Source organism: Podarcis gaigeae, assembly GCF_964106915.1.
Source record: "Podarcis gaigeae genome assembly, chromosome: 5".
NCBI lineage: Eukaryota > Metazoa > Chordata > Lepidosauria > Squamata > Lacertidae > Podarcis > Podarcis gaigeae.
The window spans coordinates 16,950,266-16,977,848 of record NC_139681.1 but is presented as its reverse complement, the minus strand read 5'-3'; the positions used below and the strand labels follow the sequence as shown (position 1 = coordinate 16,977,848).

Here is a 27,583-nt window from a genome sequence, read left to right as displayed (position 1 = left end):
GAAAATGCATAAGATTTCCCAGCAGCTCTTGAGATCACTGCTGTAGGGCAGCTCAGTGTTTTGGAGGCATTTATAAAATTGTTTTGGAAAACTCCACTTTCTTCTTCTTGCGGTGTAATCTTAAAATGGACGGTGGTTTATTTGTTTCAGACAAGCCACGCCACGCATGATAAGACAGAAATAAAGCAAGGGCAAACTTTGGTTTATTTGTTGCTTACCTTTCATGGCTTCTCTGAAACAAGCCAACAAACCATGCTATGGGTTCAGGTGAAACAATAAACCATAGTACAGCTTCAGTGACTGGGTCTGAGTCTGGAGGGTGTTGTGGGTGCAAGTTCTCATTTAATTAAACCATTCTTTTAAGACGAACTGTGGCTTATCATGACGTGCAAATCAGGCCACAGACAGTTATGTCATGCATCATGGCTAGCCAAAGAACTGGGGACAAGTGCACTATGAGCCTCTGAATCCAGGGAGAGGAAAAGCAGTGCAGATGTTGCGATCTAGCCATTTCCCATATTTCATGGATTTGCGTAGACCTTGAGGTATTTTCACAAAAAAGTGGGTAAGAGCTGGTCAATGAATTCCCCAAAGGTAGTGGGGGTTGTCGGTAAAGGTGCTTACAGCACATACTTTCATGAAAAGGGGGGGACTAGGGGAATAATTTTATAAATTCTTATTTTGTGAAATAAAAATATATTTTTTAAAAAAATATGAATGGGAGAAGCAACGCAAAATTCTGCAAAACACCTAGTTTGGCCTCAACAGTTTAGCAATTATGATTTTTAGCACTTTTTCCTAAGCAGGTTAAAGCACTTACCTGTCTAGGAATATGTCTGGTAGTGGTGGGTACGTCTGCATGTCAGGAACTCTCTCGTGCACAATAACCATGACAAATGATGTGAAGCCAAACACAATAAAAACATATATACAACTCAAAGCTGTCTTCCAATACTCTGGGTTCAGTCTTCGCGTAGGATGTTTGTTTTTTCCATTTGCATACTGATCAGCGTTCAAATCGGCAACAGGCTCACAGTCATCACAATCCCGTTGAACCTCGCCATTGCAAAACCAGTCTGTTCCTTGAAGGGAGCCAATCACAGGCGACAGGGAACCAATGGGGCTATCACTGTTATAACCAAGCTCTTCCAAAACTTCAATGTGGTGCTTCTGTAACTTGCGAATTGACAACATGAGCCGTTTGATATCACCTAGAACCTTGATTTCCAGAGGAGGAGACCTCAAGTCGTATTCAGTCAGCGTCAGTAATGTAATTCCATCTAATCTGTGCTTGTCACACAAAATGTCCACATACTCACAGAAGCCTTCTTCCTTCAGCCATTTGGCTACATGCCTGGTAGACCAACGCTGAATGCAAAGCTGGCTGTTGTCTTCCATCTTCTCTACCTGCCAAAAATCAGATGTTTTAAAGACCGAAAAGACAGTGCCCACATCATTATAGCACCAAGTTCTCAATGTTCTGGGATATAGCTTTAAAATGTACTTCCGACAGACTTTCCTATGAAGTAACAATTGCATTGTATTCAGCTGCGCCTGAATACCCTTTTCAGATTTAATTTTTACAGCCCAGAGTCCTAGTGCTTCCCAACTGGTGACCAGACTGTCTGCTTGGGAAGGACAAGCTGTATTCCAAATCAATTTACTCGCCTACAAAAGCATTTTTTCTGGCCTGTCCAGCCACCCACACCTTTCTTAAACAATGGGTGGCATACTGATGACGTGGAAGAACTGTACTCCCCTGACCCCCACTTGAAAGGAACTTTCCCGGCCAATTAGTCACAGGGCAATTGTTACTCATCTTGAGCAAGTAGTTATTTCTGAACCAGATATATTACGCAAAAGTGTCAAACCCAACTCATTCTGATCCCTGACTTCACTGAGGAAGTTGACCATGTGAGGCAATGCAGGCCATTAAAAAGAGATGTGCCCTTTCCTCAGTATGGAGGAACGGCACATCTCCAACTAGGACGTCCTCTGCTGTGCCGTGTTTTGCCTTTCCAGACAGCATCTCCTTCTTTCTTTTCTACCCACCCCATCTCTAATAGTTCTGTAGTATTACTATTGCTATTATTAGTAATTAGAAAATTTGTATACCACGCTTCATCTGAAGGTCACAGGATGGGTCACAACAGAAAAATAGAAAATGAGAACACAAAATACATAAGAAAAAAGCAAAATCAAGAAAAAGCGTCAAAAGAATTGGAAAGCCATGGTGGTAGGACAGAAAACTAAGCGCATTTCTGAGATAGCGTAAGAATGTGTATACCCCGATTCTGGTTTCAGTGTCTGTTAACTTTTAGAAAAATACATGCCATTTTTACAATAATGTCTCCAAGTCAGTGTTAGAAATTTAGATATGAAAGCTAGGAGCTAAATGGCACCTTGAACCTAGGTTATGGGAGCAACAACGGAATGTGCAGGCGCACTTTTTTTTAATAACAAGAATAAAATGAAAAAGCTGAAAATGAATGAACTGCATCAAAAATATTATGTTCATTTTTCACAAGGTCTAGTCCTACCCCTGCCCACCCCCCTAATATTCTTAAGAGGGTCTCTTCTCCAGTCTTCAGAAAGTAGCTGGAAGTGGGGAGGCAGAAAAAAGGGTCCTCCTTTCCTTCCACTCTGCAGTTTTAATCTGAAATCATAGGCGCAGTACTGTGCCCAGAGCTTAGAAACTGCTCACTCTAATGAAATTCACTGTTGCAAAATGCGCCTAGAACAATGGGAGTTTTGAACACTGCTCTAAGTTCAAGAGAATGAACTTTCATGGGTAGCACCAGAGTAAGGTCTGTTTCTTTTTTAGTGTGGATGATCTGCATGTGGAAACTTGTCCCTGCGGTGACAATAAACCGCCATGAAACTGCCATGAAAACTTAGATGGTGCTAAGGGCAGGACAGAAATCTGTAGATTCTTACTTAAGAAACTTACTTACTTACTTAAAATAACAATTACAACAAAACAAAAACTCCACAATCTCAAGCCTTCAGAAGATCACTTGCACATTCATGTAAAGGTAAAAAAAAAAAAAAAAAAAAAAAAAAAAAAAAAAAAAAAGCCAAAGGACCCCTGGACAGTTAAGTCCAGTCAAATGTGACTATGGGTTTGCGGCACTCATCTTGCTTCAGGCCGAGGTAGCTGGCGTTTGTCCGCAGACAGCTTTCCGGGTCATGCGGCCAGCATGACTAAACTGCTTCTGGCGCAACAGGACACCGTGACGAGTGCCAGAGCTCACGGAAACACTGTTCACATTCCCACCGCAGCTGTAACTATTTATCTACTCACGCTGGTATGCTTTCTAAATACTAGGTTGGCAGGAGCTGGGACACAGCAACAGGAGCTCACTCCATCCAGCGGATTCGATACATTCATGTTTCACTTAACCAATTTGTCATTTTCTACTGACATTGCAAACTGAGTTTCAACATTTTCTTGCCTGAACACAGAGAAAACTGATTATAAAAATACAGTGGTACCTCAGGTTACAAACACTTTGGGTTACAAACTCGGCTAACCCAGAAGTAGTACCTTGGGTTACGAACTTTTCCCCGGGATGAGAACAGAAATTGCATGGTGGCGGCAGCGGGAGGCCCTGTTAGTGAAAGCACACTTCAGGTTAAGAATGGTTTCAGGTTAAGAACACACCTCCAGAACCAATTACGTTTGTAACCTGAGGTACCACTGTATCCTAATCCTTAAGTCAACCAAAGCAGACAAACATTTGGAGAAAAATAAAATACAGACTCACCAGAAGATTATTCTCAAGATTTTTCAGAAAAAATCAGAAGACAGATACCTAAAGGGTTGACCAAACAAATGCTCTCGATGCACAAATGCTTCAATTAGGACTCCTTTAGAAGAGATGTCAGACAACAGATTCTTTGCTTGGCAAAGCAGGAAAAGGAGCACCATCCTTCAATTTTCACACAGTAAGAGTCACTCACAATGCTGATCAAGCATACATATGCTCATACATCAAAGGTCACATGTGATAAGTCTTGTACTTGGGAGTAAGTCCACAGTGAATTCCAAACATTGGAAAGGTGGGAGGGTCAAATGACTGAAGAAATCATGCTCTCTCAATGGACTTCCCAGATAATTTTTTGTCAGTAGCTCTATACCAGGGCTTTGCTGTTTAATTTTTACCCTACATTTCTACAAGAACATGCACTCAAAGCATATTACAAATCTTGTTTAAGGAACGGTTAACAAATATTTCCTACTGTTCCAGAGGAAACAAACACAACAGTAGAAAAATAGTTGATGTCAATCTGTACTGTAAACCAGAGACATTACAATAAACAAGGGAAACTCCTGCACTTAGGCCCATGAGCAGTTGCAAACAGTGTTAGAAACTGAGATATGAAAGCTAGGAGCTAAATGGCACCTTAAATCTAGGTTATGGGCGCAGAAATAGAATGTCTAGGCACGCTTTTTAAATAAGAATACAAAGCTGAAAATGAATGAACAGCAGCTAAAATATTATGTTCATTTTTCACATGGTCTAGTCCTTCCCCTGCCCACCCCCCTAATATTCTTAAGAGGGTCTCTTCTCCAGTCTTCAGAGTGTAGCTGGAAGTGGGGAGGCAGGAAAAAAGGTCCTCCTTTCCTTTCACTCTGCAGTTTTAATTAGAAATCATAGGTGCAGTACAGTACTGAACCCAGAGCTCAGAAACTGCTCACGCTAGTGAAATTCCCCGTCACAAAATGTGCCAAAACAAGGGGAGCTTTGAACACAGGTTGCAAACCAGAGAAACGTGGGAAATACATGTGACCAAGCCTACACCATAGCCTGCTCTACTGACTGCAACAGAATGCTTCTTCTAAGCCTAATTTCAGTGAGGGAAAAGGACTCTGTGGATGCCAGGGAAGCACTCTGGAAGTAGGTGTGGACCTGGTGAAACCATGTTGGTGACACCTGCAAACAAGTTTTACCTGCTGGGTTCTACAAAGGGTTAAGTCAGTACCTCAAAGTAGAACCAACTACATCTAGACAGACATCAGAAGATACACTGTGGTATTCATGTTGGCTACTTAGGTAAATACCACGGCTTGCTCTTTCAAATAAATTTTATGGGGAGCAGGCATCCTGCCCTGCTATTTCAAGCAATACATGGCCCACCTTTCCCAAGATGATCTTCATAACTACACTTGAAACAAAGGCACAGGAGCAAAGAGACAAATCAAAAGAAAAAAAGCCAAAGGAGGACAGGCACAAACGTTTTCTACTTATCATGTATTGTGAGTTTTAGCTCCCATAAAGATTTGTGATCCCCCAGCTCTCAGATAGAAGAAACTGCAAACAGTTCCAAAGAATTTCTATCTAGTTTTGGTTTCTAATAATTAAAACTGGATTACAGTATCAGAGACAGTATCTATCAAGCTTAGTCATCATTTGGGACTAGTCACATCTAGCAGTAAGGCTACCAATTATAATCATTTCAAATATACAGTAGACATGTAACAGCTACAACCTGGGAAAGGTTCCGAATTTTATTTTATGGCAGCCAAAACATCCAGATTTTGAATTTATCTGAATTCCTATGAGATCTGTGGAGGGTTTAGGCTAAACATCCTCTATTTAGGGATTTTCTTTGATGGAGATTCCATATGCCCAACTATTTCATTTTAAAACTATTTCTAGGCTGCCATTCTGAGCAGAGCAATAGTAAGAATTCAAGATATTAGCAATATTAAAATATTAAAGCCATCAAATCCACCTCACCTCCCTCCAATAAAAAATTAGAGACCTGCATGGATATTTCCTTCCAGAATGCTGTAATAACTGCACTGATATATGTCGGTAGCAACCTATGGCTTTTAACCTTATTCAGCAGGGTCCAGGCCATTTGCAATGGGTACATGACTGCTGCTTTGGGTGTTTTGCTTGTCTAATATTTAAATTGCTTTTATTAACAGTGATGTTACAAGGCAAGCTAATAAAATAGATATAAATAACACAAGTTCTACCTGAATTTTCAGGTCAGTTAAAAGGTACATTCTGTGCTATAAAACTGGATTGTGTGTCTTCACTGGTTGGTTACACTGATCATTCTTTTATATTTAGTTACCAAGATATCCAATCCGACATGGCTTTCAAGAGAAAGAAGATATTGAGCCTCCTGCAGAGGGAGAGCTTGCCAATATACTGTAGAAAGAGAGCACGTTCACACCCGAACGTTTCGAAACTTTTCGCATCCAGCTGATAAAAAAGGGGGAATGCTGCACAATACACAGAAATCCTTGGCAGGGAAACAAAGCTCGATCCCTCCAATTTCTCAAAGTTAATGATACTATTTGATTTCTCACACCTGTTTGAAGCAATAATATGCCAACTCTAGATAGCTGAATTACTCCCATGACCTTATATTAACAGAGGACCACCATTTAACAAGCAAAATAACTGCAAGCAAGTTGAAGGATTAAGAAACATTAAGGGACAGGTCAAACAAAAGACACGACAAGTTAATGTCCACAATAAATGTCTACTTGGGTATACAGTATATGAAAAGCCACTTGTCCAAATCTACATAAATGTTTGTGCTTTTCATAGAGTATGTCATTTTTATGTAGCTCACTAACCAATGCTACTCCAAGGCCTAAGTATGTGGAAGCTTCCACACTTCTTTGCCTTCCTGGCCCTCATGACAAGTGCCAATGTGTTTACTTACTCCAGGAAGAAACACTAGCGCAGACTGTTGTAATGACAATCTAAGTTTACATTCTAAATGTTAAATGCTTTACGAGTGTGAATGAGTGGCATAATGCAATCAATACATTACCAAAGAATTTGATATTGATAAGCAGCAACATCCTCAATACATTCCCCTACTCTACAAAGGGAAAAAAACAAAAACCCAACTTTTATGTAATACCTGTGCTTTAATCATCAGCGTCCTATAGGTCTACTGAATAATATATGGCAATGATTCGCAGGCTGAATCAGCTCAACAGCAAGGCAGATATACACTAGACTAGAGCAAGCAGAACTGCATGGTCTTTCCTCATTTCACACAACAGGAAAAAGCTGGGAATGCCTCCTCGATTCTCTGCTAAGAAAGCTGCCAGACGTTTTCCTTACATTGGCACCACGGTTGCAGGAAATCTGAAGAGAGGAATAAAGCTTAACTCAGCAAACCTGAAGAACAAACACCGACAACAGTTCCAAGTAATGCAAAAGGCATCTAAAGGAAATTTATAGTAACCCAAAGCTTCTGTCAGGGACGCAGGTGGCGCTGTGGGTTAAACCACAGAGCCTAGGACTTGCCGATCAGAAGGTCAGCAGTTCGAATCCTGTGACGGGGTGAGCTCCTGTTGCTCGGTCCCTGCTCCTGCCAACCTAGCAGTTTGAAAGCACGTCAAAGTGCAAGTAGATAAACAGGTACCGCTCTGGCAGGAAGGTAAACGGCGTTTCCGTGCGCTGCTCTGGTTCACCAGAAGCGGCTTAGTCATGCTGGCCACATGACCCGGAAGCTGTACGCCGGGTCCCTCGGCTAATAAAGTGAGATGAGTGCTGCAACCCCAGAGTCGGCCACGACTGGACCTAATGGTCAGGGGTCCCTTTACCTTTAAAGCTTCTGTCACCTGTTTGGTAGACACACAACAACGTTACTTGGGAAAATACATGCTTACTTTTCAAGTAATTCTAGAGTGTTCCCCAGCACATAAAAGTATACAAACACAGAAAGCTAACAAAGTTATTGGAAAGGCATTTACTAGTATTGCTACTAAAAAAATTACTAGGCATCAATAAAAACAAAAAAACAGATGTGACAACAACTAAAGCAGTATGGATATGATCTTGCAATTTGATCTCTCCTGCAGGAATAAGATATGAAGAATGAGGGGGAAATGGTTTCTCCCTATTTTTTTCAATGGGGAAAAATTACATTGAGGAAAAGTGGAAACACTTTTACACAATACTGTATCTCTCTTAATGAAAAGTGGAATACTTGCAAGATCAACTTGTGCAGTGAAGTATAATGCACATATTGTTCCATAAACCCTCACATTAGTTAGGAGTTGTCCCAGGACACAGCAAGACTTCCTTACAGAGAAGATGGCTGGACTCACCTGCAGGCTGCAGCCCTGTTATTCTAATTATTTTAAAGCCCTTTCACCACCTCCCTTTACAGCAGCCTGAGAACACAGAACAAAAGCTTTTACAGCTTATGAAAATACTCCAATAAGATACAATATTGATTGCTGGCACTACTAGCAGCTCTCCTCCCATGCCAAATAGTAGCTGGAAGGCAATTTTCCTTTAGAGCCTGGTTTAAAGCAAAAGGGTAAAACTCCTTCATATTCTCTGCCACCCCAATTCTGATTGCCTCTGCAACCGCAAACAGCAGTTTAAACGATTCCTGCAACACTTGTTTAACAGCTTCATGCAACATGAAGTTTGTCCCAAACCTACTGAACTTCCAATGCCAATACAGTACAGGCTGTTGTAGAGTACAAAATGCAACAGCCAGAGCACATGTTGTGAAACAGCATGTTGAACATTTAAGTTTGGGTAGAAGATCACATCATCCTTGCAGCCCTGGAAAGGCTGCTTCCCAGAGAGGACGGTGCTCTTCAGCGAGCAATTTAAAGCTACGCATTCTGTAAAAAATATATATATATATATATGAAAAACAACCCTGCTGGATTAGACTTTTAAAGCTTGGGATGGTGGGGGTTTTTTTTGGGGGGGGTGTTATGCATATTCTTCTGATTATGCATTTTGTGGTTTTATATTCTGATTTTATTGTGTGAGCCGCCCCGAGACCTCAGAGTATAGGGTGGTATATAAATTCAACAAATGAAAATAAATAAATAAAAATAATAAACAAAGTGTCATCCAGCCTACCCGTCTTGAGTCCGGAATAACCCAGGAAGCTCAGAAGCAAGGCAGAGATGCCACCCCCACCAAGTGCTGGAGCAGGGCTGTTTTGCACCCCTAGACTAGCCTATTTTGCACCCTTAGACAATGTTATTTTGATTGATTCTACTTCCATGCCACTTTTTATTCAAATCAACCCCAGAGCAGCTTACAAACAAAAGATAAAAATAACAATGGAATTTCACAAATACTGTACAGCATAAATGGTACAGAATACTTGACAAATCATTGGTAAAACAACCCCAAACCCCAAAGAAAACAATTACCATCTATGTTAACAATATTAACAAAACAACTAAAAAAATAAGCTAGCAGGCTACTTTGCACCCTTAGGCAAGGCTACCTATTTGTACCCCCCCCCAATAAATAAATTTCTAACTTCATTTTTCAAAATCAGATATCTTGCAGGAACGACAGCAACCTTCAAAATATAAAATCCTTCGAAACGGGAAAGCCCGCGCCCCGATAGCTAGAACCCGCCACCCCTTTTCTTCGGCTCCCTCTAGAGAAGAGGCAGCTGAGCCTGCGAAGGGTAGACTGCTCCCGGCTGTGGAAGCTCCCTTCGGCTCCACACAGCAGCCGTGGCTAAAGGCAGAGCCGGCCAGCGAACGAAACCCGCCTCCGCCGCCTCCCCTTCACACACCCCTCAGAAGCCGAAACTCCCCTCGCAAGCGCCTTGGCGGCGGCGAGGCCGAACCAGCCGGAACCTACCAACTCCCTCTTCGCCGGGCGACGCGGCCCCGCTACGTGTCGGCAGGCAGAGGCCGAGGGCTTCGCTGCTGCTTCTTCTGCCGCCGCCGGTGCGCCTTCGCCATCGCACGGAGGGGTCGCCGCTGGGACTGAGGCGGCTTGGAGGCTGCGGCAGCAGCGACGGCGGAGCAGCTCAACCCTGCCAGGCAACCGGCCCACCCACTCACCAACCGGGCGCGGCCACGTAGCGGAAAAGGCGGGGCCAGGCACTGACGCAGCTTCCGCAAGAAAAAACAAACAAACAAGGGGACGAGACGGCAAGAGGAAGTGGGCGGGGCCGGCGGGAGCCACGCCCACGTCACCCACCCGCGGAGCATTCGCGTGCAGCCTGTAATAATACAGTAATAAATATGCTTGGCTTAAAGCAAATAAACAGCAGTCTGGTGCAGTACATCTATTTTGGTATTTGTTTTACTTATTGACAAAGTAATAATTATAAATACATAAGAATAAAAATGTGACCATTCCATTGTAACTATCCAACCTCCCAAAATTTCAACACCTCGGGATGGTTTTACCTGCTTTCCGTTTTAACAGTACAAATTCGACAAACACCCTCCATATCTCCTCCATATCATTTCTCCTGCATATTCCCCGTCTTACCTTAAGGGCACATGTATTATTATTATTTTTAATTCCTTTTCCCATCACCATCCACCACCCCTCACCCCACCTTTGTGTTAGACTTCCAATCTACTCAATTGCAATTTCTTTCCACTTCTATTACTTTCTCTCACACACCTTTAACCTAATTTCATGCTTCTTTTTCTATTACAAATTGTTATCCATCTTATTTAGTATTTCAGTATTTTAAACGGAACTTGTTTATTCTAATAGAAGTTCTGATTTTTCAATATTGTTTTGCAAGTATCCTTTAAACACCTTCCAGTCCCTGTCTATCTTTTCTTTCAAGATCCTTCCAGTTTCTCCCGTTGTTTTGGATATATTGTGGTACTCCAATAATTTGGCAAGCCACTCTATTTTTGTCGGTATACTACCACTTTTCCAATTTTTCGCAATCAATAGCCTTGCGGCTACTGTTGCATACAAATATAATGTCTTGTCTTCTTCCTTCAGACTTTCTGGTACTATTCCCAATAGAAAACCTTCTGGTGTTTTCCTAAAAGAATATCTAAACATTTTTTTCATTTCATTATATATTGTTTCCCAAAATTGCTGGGTGTTTAAACAATTCCACCATATATGTATCATAGTACCTTTTCCAGCGCTGCATGTCAATTTATCATTAATAGCTATATCCCACACCTCTTTATAGAATTTTTCCATTTTATATTCTGCTTGCCCCTTTTTATTTGTTTTCTTTTTATTATTATTTTATTTTGACAAAGTAATAATCATAAATAATTGAGAATAAAAATGTGCACCCCGCCCCCGAGACCATTCCGTTGTAACTATCCAGCCTCCCAAAATTTCAACACCTCTTGTGGTGGTTTTACCCCCTTTCTGTTTTAACAGTACAAATTCTATAAACACCTTCCAGATTGCCTCAAAATCATTTCTCCTGCATATTCCCCAGCTTACCTTAACAGCACGTGTTAATTTATCATTAATAGCTACTGTATATCCTGCACCTCTTTATCCCATTCTTCCATTTTATATTCTGCTTGCTCCTTCCACTCCCCAGCTGTCATAATTTGTGTGATGCAATGCATATTTCTGAAGATCTTAGCATTAAATCTCAGCAGGGGATACCCAAGGCATGATGGAGAACAGCAACAACCAGGGAAAGGTAGAGATGGCATTTTACAAGGACAGGAAAAAACACCTTGGACAGAATTAATTGCCCCACCCAGGAAGACCGAGGATATAGTTTGAATGCCTCGCTTGTAGTTCTATAAATCATTTAATGTGTCAAGATAAACGGAAGTTATTACTATTGCAGTTGTTTAAGGGTATTATGATGATGACCAGAATGTAATGGAAATTAGTAAGATTTTGGAATGCAGAAAATAAAATCAACCATCAATTCTCGCATGTGGGTGGCCACCTAAATGATATAATTTAGTATTTGAATGATTGGTTTTAGTAATTTTATTATAAGTTGGTATTGTTATAATGAGGCTATTAGTGGAATATAATTGAAAACTAATAAAAATTAGTATCAAAAAAATAACAATCTCAGGACAGGGTATTGGATTAGATGGGCCCCTGGCTTATTCCAGCAAGCTCTTCTTAGGTTCTGAATATTCCTTCCTCCTCCTCCACCTCCTCCTCCTCCTCCTCCTCCTCTTCTTCTGGATATCGCCCTTTGCAAAAAAAAAAAAGCTCCATCTTATCCTCTGTAAAGCCCACCTAAGATTTGCAACATCTTTTCTCACGCTGCTGCTCAACTTGGCAGCCAGGGGTCCAGAAAAAAACCCTAAAAATAAAAATGCCTGTCGAGTACATGGCAATAATGTCTGAATGTAGAGTGCTTGCTTGAGAGGGAATTAATAGCTCCTGTGCAAGAGAACGCATGAGACTGGAGAGATCATCTCTGGCAGAAATCATGCTCCTGTGTATTTCCTCTTCTGTTCAGCAGACTTTGCCTTTCAGTTACAATGACCATTGCTGAATGCCTGTTTGCCTTCAGGGTGTGCAAAAATGGCACCTCCTATCCAAGCTTTGATTTAACACGTTGCATGCTTTGCTACTGCCCAGCACCTGTCCAATAAATTCAAAATGACAAGCACACAGCCTGAGAGAGCGCATTAAACAAGCAAGCCTGGACCACTTTCTCAGGTTTCAGAGGGAACAGTTGCTACTTTAATAAGGATGGCTGAAGAGTGTGTCTCACTGCCCAAAGACCCTGAGTGTTCTGGAACATCCACAGCTGAGACCCCCACTCTTAAAGATCTAGAACAGCTCCTGAATACTGGGAGGTCTTCCTGCAACCATGTCGATGAAGTATGGCCTAACCTTTTCTTAGGAGACCAGTAAGTATATCTCTGTGGAACACCTCAGCATTTTTTTGGCAGTGCTTAAGAGCTCCTCCAATGCAACTACTGCAGCCACGTCAATGCTCCTTCCAAGGAATGCATCGTTCTGTGATCTGGTTGGGTCCGGAACCTTGTTATGCATGACTGTACCTCATTTAAACCAATGGGGCATTCTGACACATAAGCGGTGGTAGGATTGCAAGAAGACAGTCTTGCAATTAATTGTTACGTAGCCGTAAGCAATTTATGTATTTTATTTCATGTGCATTCAGAATGCCACACAGAATCTGGAACAAAACGTTGGATTCTTCAGTGCATCACCTTTCTTCCCACCACCTATTCCTTTTTTTTAAAAAAAAGCAATTTCTAGCCCTCACAGTTGCAGTGACACATGGCTGAAGGCCATGCAGTTGGTATATGAAAAAGGTGAAAGAGTTCAGTCAGTGTGGCTTCCGTCCCCTTCAGAGTGACCTAGTCCTCCCTTGTGACTTCTCATTACCTTTGCCTGACTGTTTCGGTTGCTTCAATTGTCTAGCTCTGATTCCAGTGTAAACACACATCTAGACTTGTTTATTCATTCCCAGTAACCAATTTTCTGTCACATTTCCGGTGAGGCTACCGGAACCCTAAACCTGACACCACAGTTGCTTCCAAGTTCATGGATGTGCCATCATTCAGTGCCTAACGTAGGATTGGAATATCACTTGTAGTTTAATGGTGAATTTTGGACACAATGGAGAGGCAAACAAATTTGGACTATCATAAAAGATGCTGGAGGAAATGATTAATAACAGGGCCCACAAAGCAGAGGGCGGATGTCCAAGAGATTCCTTGGAATCTTGTTTTTATGTTGTATGTTGGACTGCACAATTTTAATCTGGAAAAAAAAAGATGCAGTTCCTAACACCACAACATGGGGGTTTCCAACAAAGCTGAATGTTCAAATATCGAGGACAGGCAAAATAAAGCCCTTTGCCACACAGTACAAAGTTAAATTTTGGAATCTGCGCTAATAGAGGCAGTGACGGCATCCAACTCGAATGGCTTTAGAAGATGATCAGACAAATTCATGGAGGAGAAGGCTATCAATGGCTACTGTGTTGTGCCATCAGTCTGAGAAAGCATGATTCTGAATACTAATTGCTGGAAAGCCACAGGAGGGGAGAATGAAGTTGAGCTCAGATCCTGCTTCATGCTTTCTATAGACATCTAAGAGGCCATTGTGAGAACAGCATGTTGGACTAGATGGGCCAAAGGCTTATTCCAGCAGGCTCTTCTTATGTTCTGAATATTCATTCATTAAATCTTACTGAAATCTTTGTTCCTTAACGTGGGCTATTTTCTTCATAGAATGTGAGAGGACCCAGACCACAAGTTAGAGGGGAAAGGAGGAGGAGTTTGGATTTGATATCCCGCTTTATCACTACCTGAAGGAGTCTCAAAGCGGCTAACATTCTCCTTTCCCTTCCTCCCCCATAATAAACACTCTGTGAGGTGAGTGGGGCTGAGAGACTTCAGAGAAGTGTGACTAGCCCAAGGTCACCCAGCAGCTGCATGTGGAGGAGCGGGGAATCAAACCCGGTTCACCAGATTACGAGTCTACCACTCTTAACCACTACACCACACTGGCTCTCTGAAAAGAAAACAGGACTCTTCTTGTATCTGTCTGCCTCTCACTTTCTGTTTTGTCTTTTCTTCAGTGTTACAGCGCACAGCAGATTTGGTTTATGGAAAATGGGCATTAGCCATGTTTTAAATGCTGCACATGGCAAAATATTTTGCCACGAACCCCATGATTTTTACGGCACAACGATTGAATACTATGGTGTACCGGCCGATGACCTTCCTGATTTTGATATGACTCCATATTTTTATCCCGCGGCAGAATTTATACACAAAGCCTTGACCACACCAGGAGGTAGGGAAGCAACATTCATCACAAATGTTAATATTATGTTGTGTTGTGTTGGCAATTTGGTACTTCTCTGATATTTCTTTCTGGAGAGCTGGAAGTTAGGGGAGGATTGGCAGCTCTGGTGTTGCTGTTGGGTTTGTACTTTATAGTCTCATGGACTTAAATAGCAGATATATAAGGTCATGTTTAACTCTCCCGGAGCAATAAATAGAATACAATAATAATAATAACAATAATAATATTTATATCCTGCCCATCTGGTTGGGTTTCCCCAGCCACTCTGGGTGACTTCCAACAAAATATTAAAAATACAATAAAACATCAGACATTAAAAACTTCCCTAAAGAGGGCTGCCTTCAGATGTCTTCCAAAAGTCAGATAGTTGTTTATTTCCTTGACATCTGATGGGAGGGCATTCCACAGGGCAGTCACCACTACTGAGAAGGCCCTCTGCCTGGTTCCCCATAACTTCGCTTCTCGCAGTGAGGGAACTGCCAGAAGGCCCTCGGAGCTGGACCTCAGTGTCTGGGCTGAACAATGGGGGTGGAGATACTCCTTCAGGTAAACTGGACCAAGGCCATTTAGGGCTTTAAAGGTCAGCAGCAACACTTTGAATTGTGCTCAGAAACATACTGGGAGCCAATGTAGGTCTTTCAGCACCAGTGTTATGTGGTCTCGACGGCCACTCCCAGTCACCAGTCTAGCTGCCACGTTCTGGATTAGATGTAGTTTCTGAGTCACCTTCAAAGGTAGTCCCACGTAGAGCACATTGCAGTAGTCCAAGCGGGAGATAACCAGAGCATGCACCACTCTGGCGAGACAGTCCACAGGCAGGTAGGGTCTCAGTTTGCGTACCAGATGGAGCTGGTAGACAGCTGCCCTGGTCACAGAATTGACCTGCACCTCCATGGACAGCTGTGAGTCCAAAATGACTCCCAAGCTGTGCACCTGGTCCTTCAGGGGCACAGTTACCCCATTCAAGACCAAGGAGTCCCCCATACCCACCCGCCCCGTCTCCCCAAAACAGTACTTCTGTCTTGACAGGATTCAAACTCAATGTATTTGTGCCTGACTTTGGCAGTTCTTACTAAGCTGCAACAGATAGCACCCCTCTCCTGTTTCTTCATTTCATCAATAGCAACAGTACTATCCAACTAGGACTCCCAAATGAGATTATGGCTACAGTGCTGGGAGGAGGCAGCCTGGGCTCCAATCCTAACCGATTTTACCCAGTAGTAACTAAGTGAATTCAATTCTGGTTATGCCCAGGTAAGTGGGGTAATGATTGGAACCTTTACCCCATGCCAGTTTTGGTTTTTTTTAATAAAAAAATATTGAACAAGAAAAACAAACAATACACACAGAGAAAACAAACAAACAGTAACAGGCTAATAAAAGTTTGACACAAGGAGCTTTGGATAATAAAGTCAAAAGAAACATAACAAATCAGGGAGTGAATGAAATGGGTACAATGATAAAATTATAAATGGGGTATAAAACACAGTTTGATTGTGCAATAAAAGAGAGAGAAAAGAAGGAGGTTTTGCCTATTTATAGACACCACCAAACAAAACCATATTTTGAAGGAATTCACCCGTGTTTTACCTTGTGTGTTTGTTTTGCAAGTGTAGATTAAGCCCAAGCAGATCTCAATTAACCAAAACTTCACACAAGCTGTGTAGAGTAGAGCCCCACAATTTAGGTATAAATGAGAATAAGCTCCCCAATTGGAGACTAAACTTATTCAGTATTACCATAGCTGTTGGGATTAGAGGCAACAATTGTTAAAAGTACTTACAGTGGTACCTCAGGTTACATACACTTCAGGTTACATATGCTTCAGGTTACAGACTCTGCTAACCCAGAAATAGTGCTTCAGGTTAAGAACTTTGCTTCAAGATGAGAACAGAAATCGGGCTTTGGTGGCGCGGCGGCAGCGGGAGGCCCCATTAGCTAAAGTGGTGCTTCAGGTTAAGAACAGTTTCAGGTTAAGAACGGACCTCCAGAACGAATTAATTACTTAACCTGAGGTACCACTGTATTTAGGAAACATTTGAATTCTCTTCTTTTTGTAGTTTAAAATGCCACCTTTAAAGGTGCTTTAAAAAACAACAACACGCTTTCTTCATTTGCAGCTAAAATCTTCGTGCACTGCGCTGTGGGGATAAGCAGGTCGTCTTCGTTGGTGTTGGCATACCTCATGATCTACCATCGCTTCTCTTTGGTTAAAGCCATTCAGGCAGTGAAAGAACATCGGTGGATTTTCCCCAATCAAGGGTTTCTGAAGCAACTGAGAAATTTGGACCTTCAGCTAAACAAATAAAGCACTAAGCAAGAAAGCAAGGAAACAAATGCCTGTTGATCAGGAAAGCAGGTTATTTTCAAGCCTCAGTGTCAAGGAATGTTTTCATTAAAGTGTGTTCTTCGTTGTCTTTTTCTATCATCATCAAAATATCAGTCTGTGCTCTCTCCTTTCGGCTTCGTTCTTTTTAAAAAAATAAATAAATCAGATTTTCTATGGTATGATGAAATAAAAATATGCGCATAGAGAAGGATGGGTAAAGGATCTCTGGACAGTTATGTCCAGTCAAAGGCGACTATGGGGTTGCTGGGAGACAATGTAGGTCTTTCAGGACTGGTATTAAATGGTCTCAGCATCCACTCCCAGTTACCCGTCTACCTGCCGCATTCTGGATTAATTGTCGTTTCTGGGTCACCTTCAAAGGTAGCCCCACGTAGAGCGCATTGCAGTAGTCCAATCAGCTGACTAGCGCTGGGAGCTTACCTTCAAATGCACCTTATCAGTGGTTCTAAGTCAGCATCCTGTTTTGAACAGTGGTCGGCCTAATGCTTCTGGGAAGTACAGAACTGGGCCCTGAAGGGAACAGCCTTCTCCCACTTGCGGTATCCAACAACTAGTCTTCAGAAGTAAACTTTATCTGTGGGGATTCCACTAAGCTATCACGGCTTAGAGGTATTGATAGACCTGTGCGAGCTGTCGCATATTTAGGCAGCATGGGAATGGGTTATTACCCCTTTTATCTCAGAGAATGTGACATTACATCCTTGGTTCTTCAACTTGATCAGCCATCGTGCTGAAGCCACAAGTTCATCAGTTTAAAAATAATGACCGCTCCCCACATAAAACGGGGGGCGACCTTTGCGTGGACGCGCGCAGCCCCTGGATCTGGAGCGGCTCCATCAGCATAGGCTTGGCTTCACCTTCCCTCAGGTGGGATACCTGGAGGTCTCCGCCTACCCCAGTCAGCTGTCCAATCCCACCTGGGGGAAGCGTTGCCAAGGAGATCAGGCCAGGTAGGGGAGGGATTACCTGCCCACACAATAGAGGGAGGATCTTACCTGGGGAATCCTCACTTGGCTCCAGAGCTTCTCCCACCCTACCCACCCTCAGTTAATGCATTATTTTGCAGTTTAACTTTTCTTCTTAGGTTTTGCAGGTTAACTTTTCTTCACAGGTATGCAGGCGCTGCAACGTTAAGGTCGCTGTCAAAGGGCCGGAAAAGAATTTCCCTGCATTGGCAGGTTTCGCCTTTCCCGTAGCAAAACGTCACAACTTTGGCGGTATCAGGCCTTGGGCGGAATCCTTTTCTCCATCTTCCTCTTCGCAGCGGCGATACCAGGGTTCCCCGTTAAAGGGGTTTCTGAAGGGAGGCTTTGGCCGTACGCCGAAAGATCGTCATTGCTTTCCCCTGCGGTGGCAGCGTAACGGGGGCGGCTATCTCTGCTTGGACATATGTTCTCCAGAGCCGGCCCATCCCCCACACAAACACTGGATAACCCTGATGCTCCCTAGGTCCCCGGCTGGGGACTGGGGAGGGAGAACGCCCAATGCCTGAGCCAAGGTCTACCCACATTTGAAATTTAATAAAGTTGTGGCCAATTTAATCCCATAGCACATTGTCTTGAGTCATTATTCCACATGACGGGGGGGACCGCTCGGGATCTGGGGACTCCGCCTGTCCACGCAAAGAAATATACAGTATCTGAGGGAGACAATTGTATTGAAAGTGTTGCTGTACTGAGCTATTTGGGGTTTTTTAAAAAACAACAGCAGCAAATGCTCTTAAAACATTTTGCTTTTCTGCAACTTAACCTTGAATGTTTCCAAGTGTCAACCACACATTTGGACCTTGTTGAAATCTTGCTCTCTTCTGAAATCAAATTCCCCCAACCTGCTCTAAAATATGAAATAGTGCATCAGCGTTTTAAATTGTCGGCTCAGGTGGATTCACTGATGAGCAATATAATATCGGCAAGCACAGCAGGAGTGTAGAACCCTTAATAAATAACAGTTTTGCTGCTTGTGTTGCTCAAAATCCATAAGCCGGCTAGGAGAAGAAGTGATCTTCGGAAGCATCATAATTTTCTTACTTTTCTGCCTTGCCATGTCTTTCAGAATCTCCTGGTCCATATGTCAAGACTTAGCTCTCCAATCTGGAATCAGATTTACTTTTTGTGATTAACAGGTTTGTCTTTATGCATAAGACATATAAAACTCATTGCACCCTGGGCGTTCTTCCTAATCCACGATCCTTGTGTTGCTCAGCTTGGCAGCCAAGGGGCCAGAGAAAAACCCCCTCAAAAAAATGCCTGTCCAGTCTATGGCAAGGGACACAGGTGGCGCTGTGGGTTAAAGCCTCAGCACCTAGGACTTGCCGATCGAAAGGTCGGCGGTTCGAATCCCTGCGGCGGGGTGCGCTCCCGCTGCTCGGTCCCAGCGCCTGCCAACCTAGCAGTTCGAAAGCACCTCCGGGTGCAAGTAGATAAATAGGGACCGCTTACCAGCGGGAAGGTAAACGGCGTTTCCGTGTGCGGCTCTGGCTCGCCAGAGCAGCGATGTCACGCTGGCCACGTGACCCGGAAATGTCTCCGGACAGCGCTGGCCCCTGGCCTCTTGAGTGAGATGGGCGCACAACCCCAGAGTCTGTCAAGACTGGCCCGTATGGGCAGGGGTACCTTTACCTTTACCTTTTACCAGTCTATGGCAATAATGTCTGAATGACGAGTGCTTGATTGAGAGGCAGTTAAGAGTTCCTGTGCAAGAGAATGCATGAGACTGGAGATACCACCGTGTGTGTGTGTGTGTGTGTGTGTGTGTGTGTGTGTGTGTGTAGTCTGTTTTACAATTTAAAATACTCATTTTACATCCTTAAGATATCAATGACTTCCCTTCTTCTCTTTCCACGGTTCATTTTACATATCATAAATCCCTGCATACAGTGGTACCTTGGGTTACAGACGCTTCAGGTTACAGACCCTTCAGGTTACAGACTCCACTAACCCAGAAATACTACCTTGGGTTAAGAACTTTGCTTCAGGCTGAGAACAGAAATCACGTGGTGGCAGCGGGAGGCCCGTTAACTAAAGTGGTACCTCAGGTTAAGAACAGTTTCAGGTTAAGAACGGACCTCCAGAACGAATTAAGTTCTTAACCCGAGGTACCACTGTATTTTACAAAAAATATACCAGTCAGTATTCCATTATTGCATCCATCAAAACTTTCTTACACTGTTGAATTTATCTCAAACGCTGCCAGCGTTTTCAGCTTAATGCAATTATTCCCCATATATTCAATAAACGTTTTCCAATCTTCTTTAAATGTATGTTCCTCTTGTTCTCTTATTCTATATGTTAAGTTTGCAAGTTGCGCATCTTCTGTCAACTTAAGTTGCCATTCTTCTTTGGTTGGGACCTCACTCGTTTTCCATTTTGGGGCTAACAAAACACGGGCCGTAGTAGCAGCATACATAAATAACCTTTTTTGACACCTGGGAATTTCAGTCTGAATTATCCCCAACAAAATGGACTCTGCTTTTTTGGGAAAGTACATCTGAACATTTCCCCCCAATTCATTATGGATCATTTCCAAATATTCTTTTACCCTTTTTTAAGTCCACCACATATGAAAGAACGTTCCCTCCCCTTCTTTGCATCTCCAGCACTTATCTGATTCAGTCTTATACATCTAAGCAAACCTACTCAGAGGCAAGGACTAGCTGTAAATCATTTTCAAGTAGTTCTCCTCCGAAGAATAACATGCTGTAAACTTAAAAGTCGCTTTTCCAGAATTTTGCCCAGAAGTTAAAATCTATATTGTGCCCTGTATCTATTGCCCATTGTGTCATTAAGGCTTCAACAAACTCATCTTTTGTTTCCCAAGACTGGAGTTGTGGTTCGAGGACCCGATCCCCGCTTTGTGGAAAGAAGACACACAGACCCAGAGTATAAGGTTAATGGGCAAGAAAAGGCCACAACTTTATTGATTACAGCAAGTGAGAAGGTATTGGCTTAGGCATTAGACCACGACAGATTGACTCCACCCACTCAGAGAGGGGTGAGCCCAAAGGGGGTTTATTCACCAGAAGGTGGAACCTGTTGATGCTAATACAACTATAAGCTCCCCCCTGATGTCACCGAGGGTCGTGCCATGGCCCCCCGCCACACAGGCATCAGACAGGATCCACGACTGCCGGATTCCTTTAACGGAATACCCAAATTTGAAGGGGCAAGCGATGGCCACACCTAGCCCTTCCACACACCATCAACACATTCCAATGCCTAACCGCCACCCGAGCCCGACGAGAAGACAGAAAATGAGGCGGAATGGCTGGCACAGCAGTAAGTTAAACTGCAAACCACGCCCCCTCCAAGCTGCCTGGTTGGGTGCTTACCTGTGGGCGTGGTGCGCCAGCCAGGTGAGTGGGGCAGGGGGCGTAACACCCCCTGCGTGATGCAGAAATCGCGTCCCGCCCACAACACCTCCCCTCTTGGATGAGGAGAGGCTATATCATCTCTGGCTGAAATCATGCTCCTGTGTGTGCGACAGTGGCCATTGCTGAATGACTGTTTGCTTTCAGGGTGTGCAAAAATGGCACCTCCTATCCAAGCTTTGATTTAACACGTTGCATGCTTTGCTACTGCCCAGCACCTGTCCAATAAATTCAAAATGACAAGCACACAGCCTGAGAGAGCGCATTAAACAAGCAAGCCTGGACCACTTTCTCAGGTTTCAGAGGGAACAGTTGCTACTTTAATAAGGATGGCTGAAGAGCGTGTCTCACTGCCCAAAGACCCTGAGTGTTCTGGAACATCCACAGCTGAGACCCCCACTCTTAAAGATCTAGAACAGCTCCTGAATACTGGGAGGCCTTCCTGCAACCATGTCGATGAAGTATGGCCTAACCTTTTCTTAGGAGATCTGTAAGTATATGTCCGTGGAACGGCTCAGCATTTTTTGGGCAGCCCTCAAGAGCTCCCCCAACGTAACTACTGCAGCCAAGTCAATGCTCCTTCCAAGGAATGCATCATTCTGTGATCTGGTTGGGTCCAGCACCTTGCTATGCATGACTGTACCTCATTTAAAGCAATGGGGCTTTCTGACACATGACTGGAGGAAATTGCACCTTAACACGTTATCTGATTTTTGCAATACTGTCTTGCAATTAATTGTTAAGGAGCCTGAAGCAGTTTTTATTTTTTATTTTGTGCATTCAGAATGCCACACAGAATCTGGAACAAAATGTTGGATTCTTGGATATATCATCTTATTTTTTATCCCAAAAAGCCATTTCTAGCCCCCACAAGTTGCGAAGACACATGGCTGAAGGCTAAAGAGGCTAAAGAGTTCCATCAGAGTGGTTACCATACCCTTTAGAGCAGCGCTTTTTTCTGGGGGGATGCAGGGGGACGTAAACCCCTAAATATTTTGTGAATCTAAGTTTGGCCTCATTGAGGGGCAGTATTTCAATATGAGTAGGAAAATGAGAGTACCCCTAAATATATTTTTTTTAGAAAAAAATAAAGCACTGCTTCAGAGAGACCTAGTCCTCCCTTGTAGCTTCTCATTGCCTTTCTCTGGCTCTTTGGGTCATTTCAATTGCCTCGCTCTGGTGGCGCTGTGGGTTAAACACAGAGCCTAGGACTTGCTGATCAGAAGGTCGGCAGTTCGAATCCCTGCAACGGGGTGAGCTCCCGTTGCTCAGTCCCTGCTCCTGCCAACCTAGCAGTTTGAAAGCACGTCAAGTGCAAGTAGATAAATAGGTACCGCTCTGGCGGGAAGGTAAATGGCGTTTCTGTGCGCTGCTCTGGTTCGCCAGAAGCGGCTTAGTCATGCTGGCCACATGACCCGGAAGCTGTACGCTGGCTCCCTCGGCCAGTAAAGCGAGATGAGCGCCACAACCCCAGAGTCGGTCACAACTGGACCTAATGGTCAGGGGTCCCTTTACCTTTACCTTTAACTCCAGCGTAAAGCCATGTCTTTATAGATCTGTCCAGTTCTGATGAGGCTGAGCCCACAGATGTTTTGGCCAGCGAACATTCTCATGCTGATGGTATCCAGGCAGGGATGACAGTGTTTCTGTCAAAGGTCAGGAACCATGAACTGGCAAACAAGGGCAAAAGACATGGAGAGATCACTGGGAGCAAACCAGGTATTCCAATGGATTCCTTGGTCCTTTTTTAGTCCATGGACCTGCCTACATCCCCCTGGCTCCGCCCGCTTCCCAAGGACCATAGCAGTTTAAAGGGACTGTCCTACAGCTTGGAATCTAGCATGCTGCCATCTCGCTTCTATTTTCTGGCTCGGTGCATTGTCCGTTGTTGTGATCGGGTATTGGAGAGTAGGAGGCCCTTGGTGGTGGTGGCAGTGGTGCCCTGAGGGTTATTTGGGCTACCATCTCAAGGGAAAGTGGCTCAGGGGATTCTGTACTAGGGTCTTATTTAAATATCACATTTATACCCTGCTTCTCTTCCAAGGGGCTCAAGATGGCCTACAAGATTCTTCCCACTCCCCATTTTATCCTCCCAATAACCCAGTGGGGCAGGTTAAGGTTGAGAATTGGTGAATGGCCAAAGTCACCCAGTGGGCTACGTGGCTAAGTGGGGATTTGAACTATGGTCTCTCAGGTCCTAGCCTGACCCCCTAACCACTAGACCACACTGGCTCCCAAGTCCATTGATGTGCTTAACAGATTTAGTGCCTAACCCTAAAATTCAGGGACATCCAAGGATGCCAGATGATGGAAGATTCAGTATTAACAAAGTACTTCTTCACATAATAAGACATTAAATTATGTGATCTGCTCCCACAAATAGCAGTGATAGGCACACCCTTGGATGGCTTTAAAAGGGAATTGGGCAAATTCATGGAAGACAAGGCTATCAATGGCTGCTAACCCTAATGGCTATGTTCTGCCATCCCTGTCTGAGGCAGTATAATTCTGAATACCAGTTGCTGGAAACCACAGAAGGGAGAATGAAGTTGAGCTCAGATCCTGCTTCGTGCTTCCCAGAGACATCTAAGTGGCCAGTGTGAGAACAGCATGTTGGACCAGATGGACCATTGGCTTATTCCAGAATGTTCATTCATTACATCATAACTGAATTTTCTGTTCCTTAACATGGGAGATTTTCTCCATACCATAAGTGGATCTGAGCCACAAATGAGAGGGAGAAGCCTGAAAGCAAAACAGGATTCTTCTCCTACCTGTTAAGTCTGTCTCTCACTTTCTGTTTCATTTTTCTCTCTCCAGTGTTATGGCCCACAACAGATTTGGTTTGTGGAAAATGGGCATCAGCCATGTTTTAAATGCTGCACACGGCAAAATATTTTGCCAAGGATCCCACGAGTTTTATGGCACAACGATCGAATACTATGGTGTACCAGCCTTTGACCTTCCTGATTTTGATATGACTCCATATTTTTACCCCGCGGCAGAATTCATACACAAAGCCTTGAACACACCAGGAGGTAGGGAAGCAACGTGCGTCACAAATGTTCATATTATGTTGTGCTGTGCTGGCAATTTGGCACTTCACTGCCATTTCTTTTGGAGAGCTGGAGAATGGGGGAAGATTTTCAGCTCTCATTGCTTTTGGGTTTACTTGATGGCCGCCCTGTGGGGATTGCTGAGCAGCTTTTGCCCTTTGCCTCTTCCCCGACCTTCTCTTTGTTTCCAGGCAGAGATTCTTGGCTTCTTAAATTCTCTGCCTACCTCCTGCTTCCATTTCTCTACTCATATGTACAGTGGTACCTCGGGTTACATACGCTTCAGGTTACATACGCTTCAGGTTACAGACTCCGTTAACCCAGAAATAGTGCTTCAGGTTAAGAACAGAAATTGTGCTCCGGCAGCGCGGCAGCAGCAGGAGGCCCCATTAGCTAAAGTGGTGCTTCAGGTTAAGAACAGTTTCAGGTTAAGTACGGACCTCTGGAATGAATTAAGTAATTAACCCAAGGTACCACAGTATGCTCATCTGGTTCCCATTTCCTTATTATTTGTACATAGCTATAACATATTGAGGTTCCAGGTGTCTCCAATGCCCGTGTTTCATTATCTACCCTCCTCTCACATTATATATCAACACTGGAGTTCCTGATCACCTTGATGTCACTTTGCCATGACACATTGGAAACCATGTTTAAATCTTCTGTCCTTTGTCACATTTCTTTTTCTGGACATGGGTGGCATTGTGGTCTAAACCGCAGAGCCTCCTGGACTCACCAATCAGAAGGTTGGCAGTTCTAATCTGCGCGACAGGGTGAGCTCCCATTGCTCTGTCCCAGCTCCTGCCAATCTAGCAGTTCGAAAACACACCAGTGCAAGTAGATAAATAGGTACTGCTGCAGCAGGAAGGTAAATGGTGTTTCTGTGTGCTCTGGTTTCCATCATGGTGTCCTGTTGTGCCAGAAGTGGTTTAGCCATGCTGGCCACACAACCTGGAAATCTGTCTGTGGACAAACGCTAGCTCCCTCGGCCTGAAAGCAAGATGAGTGCCGCAACCCCATAGTTGCCTTTGACTGGACTTAACCATCCAGGGGTCCTTTACCTTTACCATTTACTGTTCTTTTATGCCCAGGTGGCAAAAGAGCTGCGAGTTTTTATCACTGCTTGAGAAAAAAACAATATAAGAATCCCTGTTGCCAAAAACAACTAGATTCACTGTTCTTTCAATCTTGTCCTAAGTACATTTTGAAACTGCAGTTTATCCCAGCACTGAAAATTCATCAGAATCCAACAAAGAAAACTGTTAAATGTGCGCGCACACAAATACATACATACATTGCTTTTTTCGGGGGGGGGGGGATGCAGGGGTAAACATACCCCTAAATATTTTATGAATCTAACGGGAGAAGAAACTAAAAAATTTTAAAAAATGGGTTGCTTCTCTAGCATGGTGAATCGTCAGTTCTGTTGCTACCCCTGATGGCGGCTAAATTTGCTTTCCCGGTGTTTCCTGAGTCTCAGATGGAAGCAAGCATTTAATGTGTGAAATGTGGATGTGTGGTGTTTTACTGATGAAAGTTTGGCCTCATTGAGGGGCTGTATTTCAACATGAGTAATGCATGTTCTTTGTACTTTTGTCCATTTACTGTATATTTATTTTTCCCAATTTGAACTATAAAATGGTGATCTTCTTGAGTCAAAAGAAAAAGATCACCAGACACACACATATATACTGAAAATCTGAACAATTATTAATTTCTGCCAAACATTGATTTTAGCTAAACTGTGAAGTAAGCCCAAGAAGATTTTCATTAACTTGACACAAACGATGTACTATAGGGCCCCATATTTAGGCATAAATGAAGATAATATCAGAATTGGGGACTAAATTTATCCAGTATTAATGTAACTGCAGAAAGTTAAACGTACCTGTTTCAGAAATGGTTAAATTCTGTCTTCTCTGTAGTTTAAAAATGCCATCTTTTAAGATGATAAAAAAATGTGGTTTACTTCATTTTCAGGCAAAATCTTAGTGCACTGCGCAGTGGGGATAAGCCGGTCGTCTTCGTTGGTGCTGGCATATCTCATGATCTACCATCGCTTCTCTTTGGTTAAAGCCATTCAGGCAGTGAAAGAACGTCGGTGGATTTTCCCCAACCGAGGGTTCCTGAAGCAACTGAGAAATTTGGACCTTCAGCTCAGCAAATAAAGCACTAAGCAAGCACCCTGGAACGCAAGTTATTTTCAAGCCTCCCTGTCCTGGAATGTTTTCATTAAAATGTGTTCATTGTAGTATTTTTCTAATAGTAGCCACGCTACTAGAAATAATGGCTATTTCAAGGGGTGTTAGCAGGGTCCACCCAAGAGGCAAGGCGAGCCCCCAACACCCACCAAAAGCAACTTCTACAGCGACCTCTCAGCAAACCAATGAACCCCTCTCCTCCATTAGGAAGGACTTTCTTACAAATAAGCAGTTCAATAGTGGGGAATCTTGTCTTGGAAAGAAATGGACGCCCCTTCTTTAGAGGTTTTTAAGCAGAGGCTGGATTGCCACTTATCAGAAATGCTGCAGCAATGGGTTTCCTACGTTAGCATGGGATTGAACTACAGTGATACCTTGGTTCTCAAACGCCTTGGTGCTCAAACGCCTTGGTTCTCAAATGCTGAAAATCTGGAAGCAAGAGTTCCGGTTTTCAAATGTTTTTCGGAAGCCAAACGTCCGATGCAGCTGTCATCTATTGTTTCCGGGGCACCTGCACCAATCAGAAGCTGCCCCATGGTTTTCGAACATTTTGGAAGTCAAACGGAGTTCTGGAACAGATTAAGTTTGGGCTTTTGTTTTTGCTATTTATTTTGCGTTTTTGTGGCTTTTTTTGGTTGATTTGTTTTTGTGACTATGTGGAAAACCCAGTTCAGCTACTGACTGATTGTGTGACTGCAGAAATGAATAATAACCCCCCATCCAAACAATGACTATCATCAGTGCAGGTAAGGGGGAAAATGTAATTTTAATTTTCATCATCTACAATACTGTTATTTATTTTATAGTACAGTACATTGATTATTACTTTCATTTTATGTATGGATCAATGGTCTCGCTAGGTAGTGAAATCCATGTTAAATTGCTGTTTTGGGAGTTTTTAAAAGTCTGGAACAGATTAATCCGTTTTGCATTACTTTCTATGGGAAAACATGCCTTGGTTTTGGAACGCTTTGGTTTTGGAACGGACTTCTGTAACTGAGTAAGTTTAAGAACCAAGGTACCACTTTCAATCACTTTCCAGGACCCTTCAGACTTCTACGATCTTCCATAACGATCTTCAGAGGAGT

At 43.3% G+C, this 27,583-nt stretch overlaps 3 protein-coding genes across 7 annotated transcripts in view; 2 read left to right on the top strand and 1 right to left on the bottom strand.

Moving 5' to 3' along the window:
* The window catches only part of SAMD8 (sterile alpha motif domain containing 8), a 39,643-nt gene that overhangs the window by 11,797 nt on the left and 263 nt on the right, over window positions 1-27,583 (bottom strand). Inside the window, exons 1-3 of one of the 5 annotated variants that reach the window (XM_083738439.1) lie at window positions 26,183-26,325; window positions 22,760-22,908; window positions 821-1,407 (exon numbers count right to left, since the gene is read on the bottom strand). In XM_083738439.1, the coding sequence (XP_083594565.1) occupies window positions 821-1,398 (578 nt within the window). In that variant the 5' untranslated portion in view covers window positions 1,399-1,407; window positions 22,760-22,908; window positions 26,183-26,325. Of the gene's footprint in view, window positions 1-820; window positions 1,408-3,767; window positions 3,928-9,614; window positions 9,850-11,245; window positions 11,365-22,759; window positions 22,909-26,182; window positions 26,430-27,583 lie in introns of those variants that run through there. The other 4 variants (XM_083738440.1, XM_083738438.1, XM_083738442.1 and 1 more) reach the window with 4 other exon arrangements.
* Window positions 12,160-17,631, top strand: LOC310844372 (dual specificity protein phosphatase 13A-like). The gene is made up of 3 exons (XM_083738558.1): window positions 12,160-12,589; window positions 14,293-14,510; window positions 16,643-17,631. The coding sequence occupies exons 1-3, from the start codon at window positions 12,429-12,431 to the stop codon at window positions 16,828-16,830; spliced, it is 567 nt and encodes a 188-aa protein (XP_083594684.1). The 5' UTR covers window positions 12,160-12,428; the 3' UTR covers window positions 16,831-17,631.
* On the top strand, window positions 21,319-26,501 carry LOC310844376 (dual specificity protein phosphatase 13A-like). Its single transcript, XM_083738563.1, has 4 exons — window positions 21,319-21,728; window positions 23,740-23,837; window positions 24,059-24,276; window positions 26,275-26,501. The coding sequence occupies exons 2-4, from the start codon at window positions 23,782-23,784 to the stop codon at window positions 26,460-26,462; spliced, it is 462 nt and encodes a 153-aa protein (XP_083594689.1). The 5' UTR covers window positions 21,319-21,728; window positions 23,740-23,781; the 3' UTR covers window positions 26,463-26,501.

Excerpts from the sequence above, each read along its gene's own strand:
- LOC310844372 (XM_083738558.1), top strand. The coding sequence starts at position 12,429 with ATGGCTGAAGAGTGTGTCTCACTGCCCAAAGACCCTGAGTGTTCTGGA. Across the intron at positions 12,590-14,292 it reads AACCTTTTCTTAGGAGACCA|TGTTACAGCGCACAGCAGAT; the intron begins GTAAGTATATCT and ends TCTTTTCTTCAG. Across the intron at positions 14,511-16,642 it reads AGCCTTGACCACACCAGGAG|CTAAAATCTTCGTGCACTGC; the intron begins GTAGGGAAGCAA and ends CTTCATTTGCAG.
- LOC310844376 (XM_083738563.1), top strand. The coding sequence starts at position 23,782 with ATGAAGTTGAGCTCAGATCCTGCTTCGTGCTTCCCAGAGACATCTAAG. Across the intron at positions 23,838-24,058 it reads GAGACATCTAAGTGGCCAGT|TGTTATGGCCCACAACAGAT; the intron begins GTGAGAACAGCA and ends TTCTCTCTCCAG. Across the intron at positions 24,277-26,274 it reads AGCCTTGAACACACCAGGAG|GCAAAATCTTAGTGCACTGC; the intron begins GTAGGGAAGCAA and ends CTTCATTTTCAG.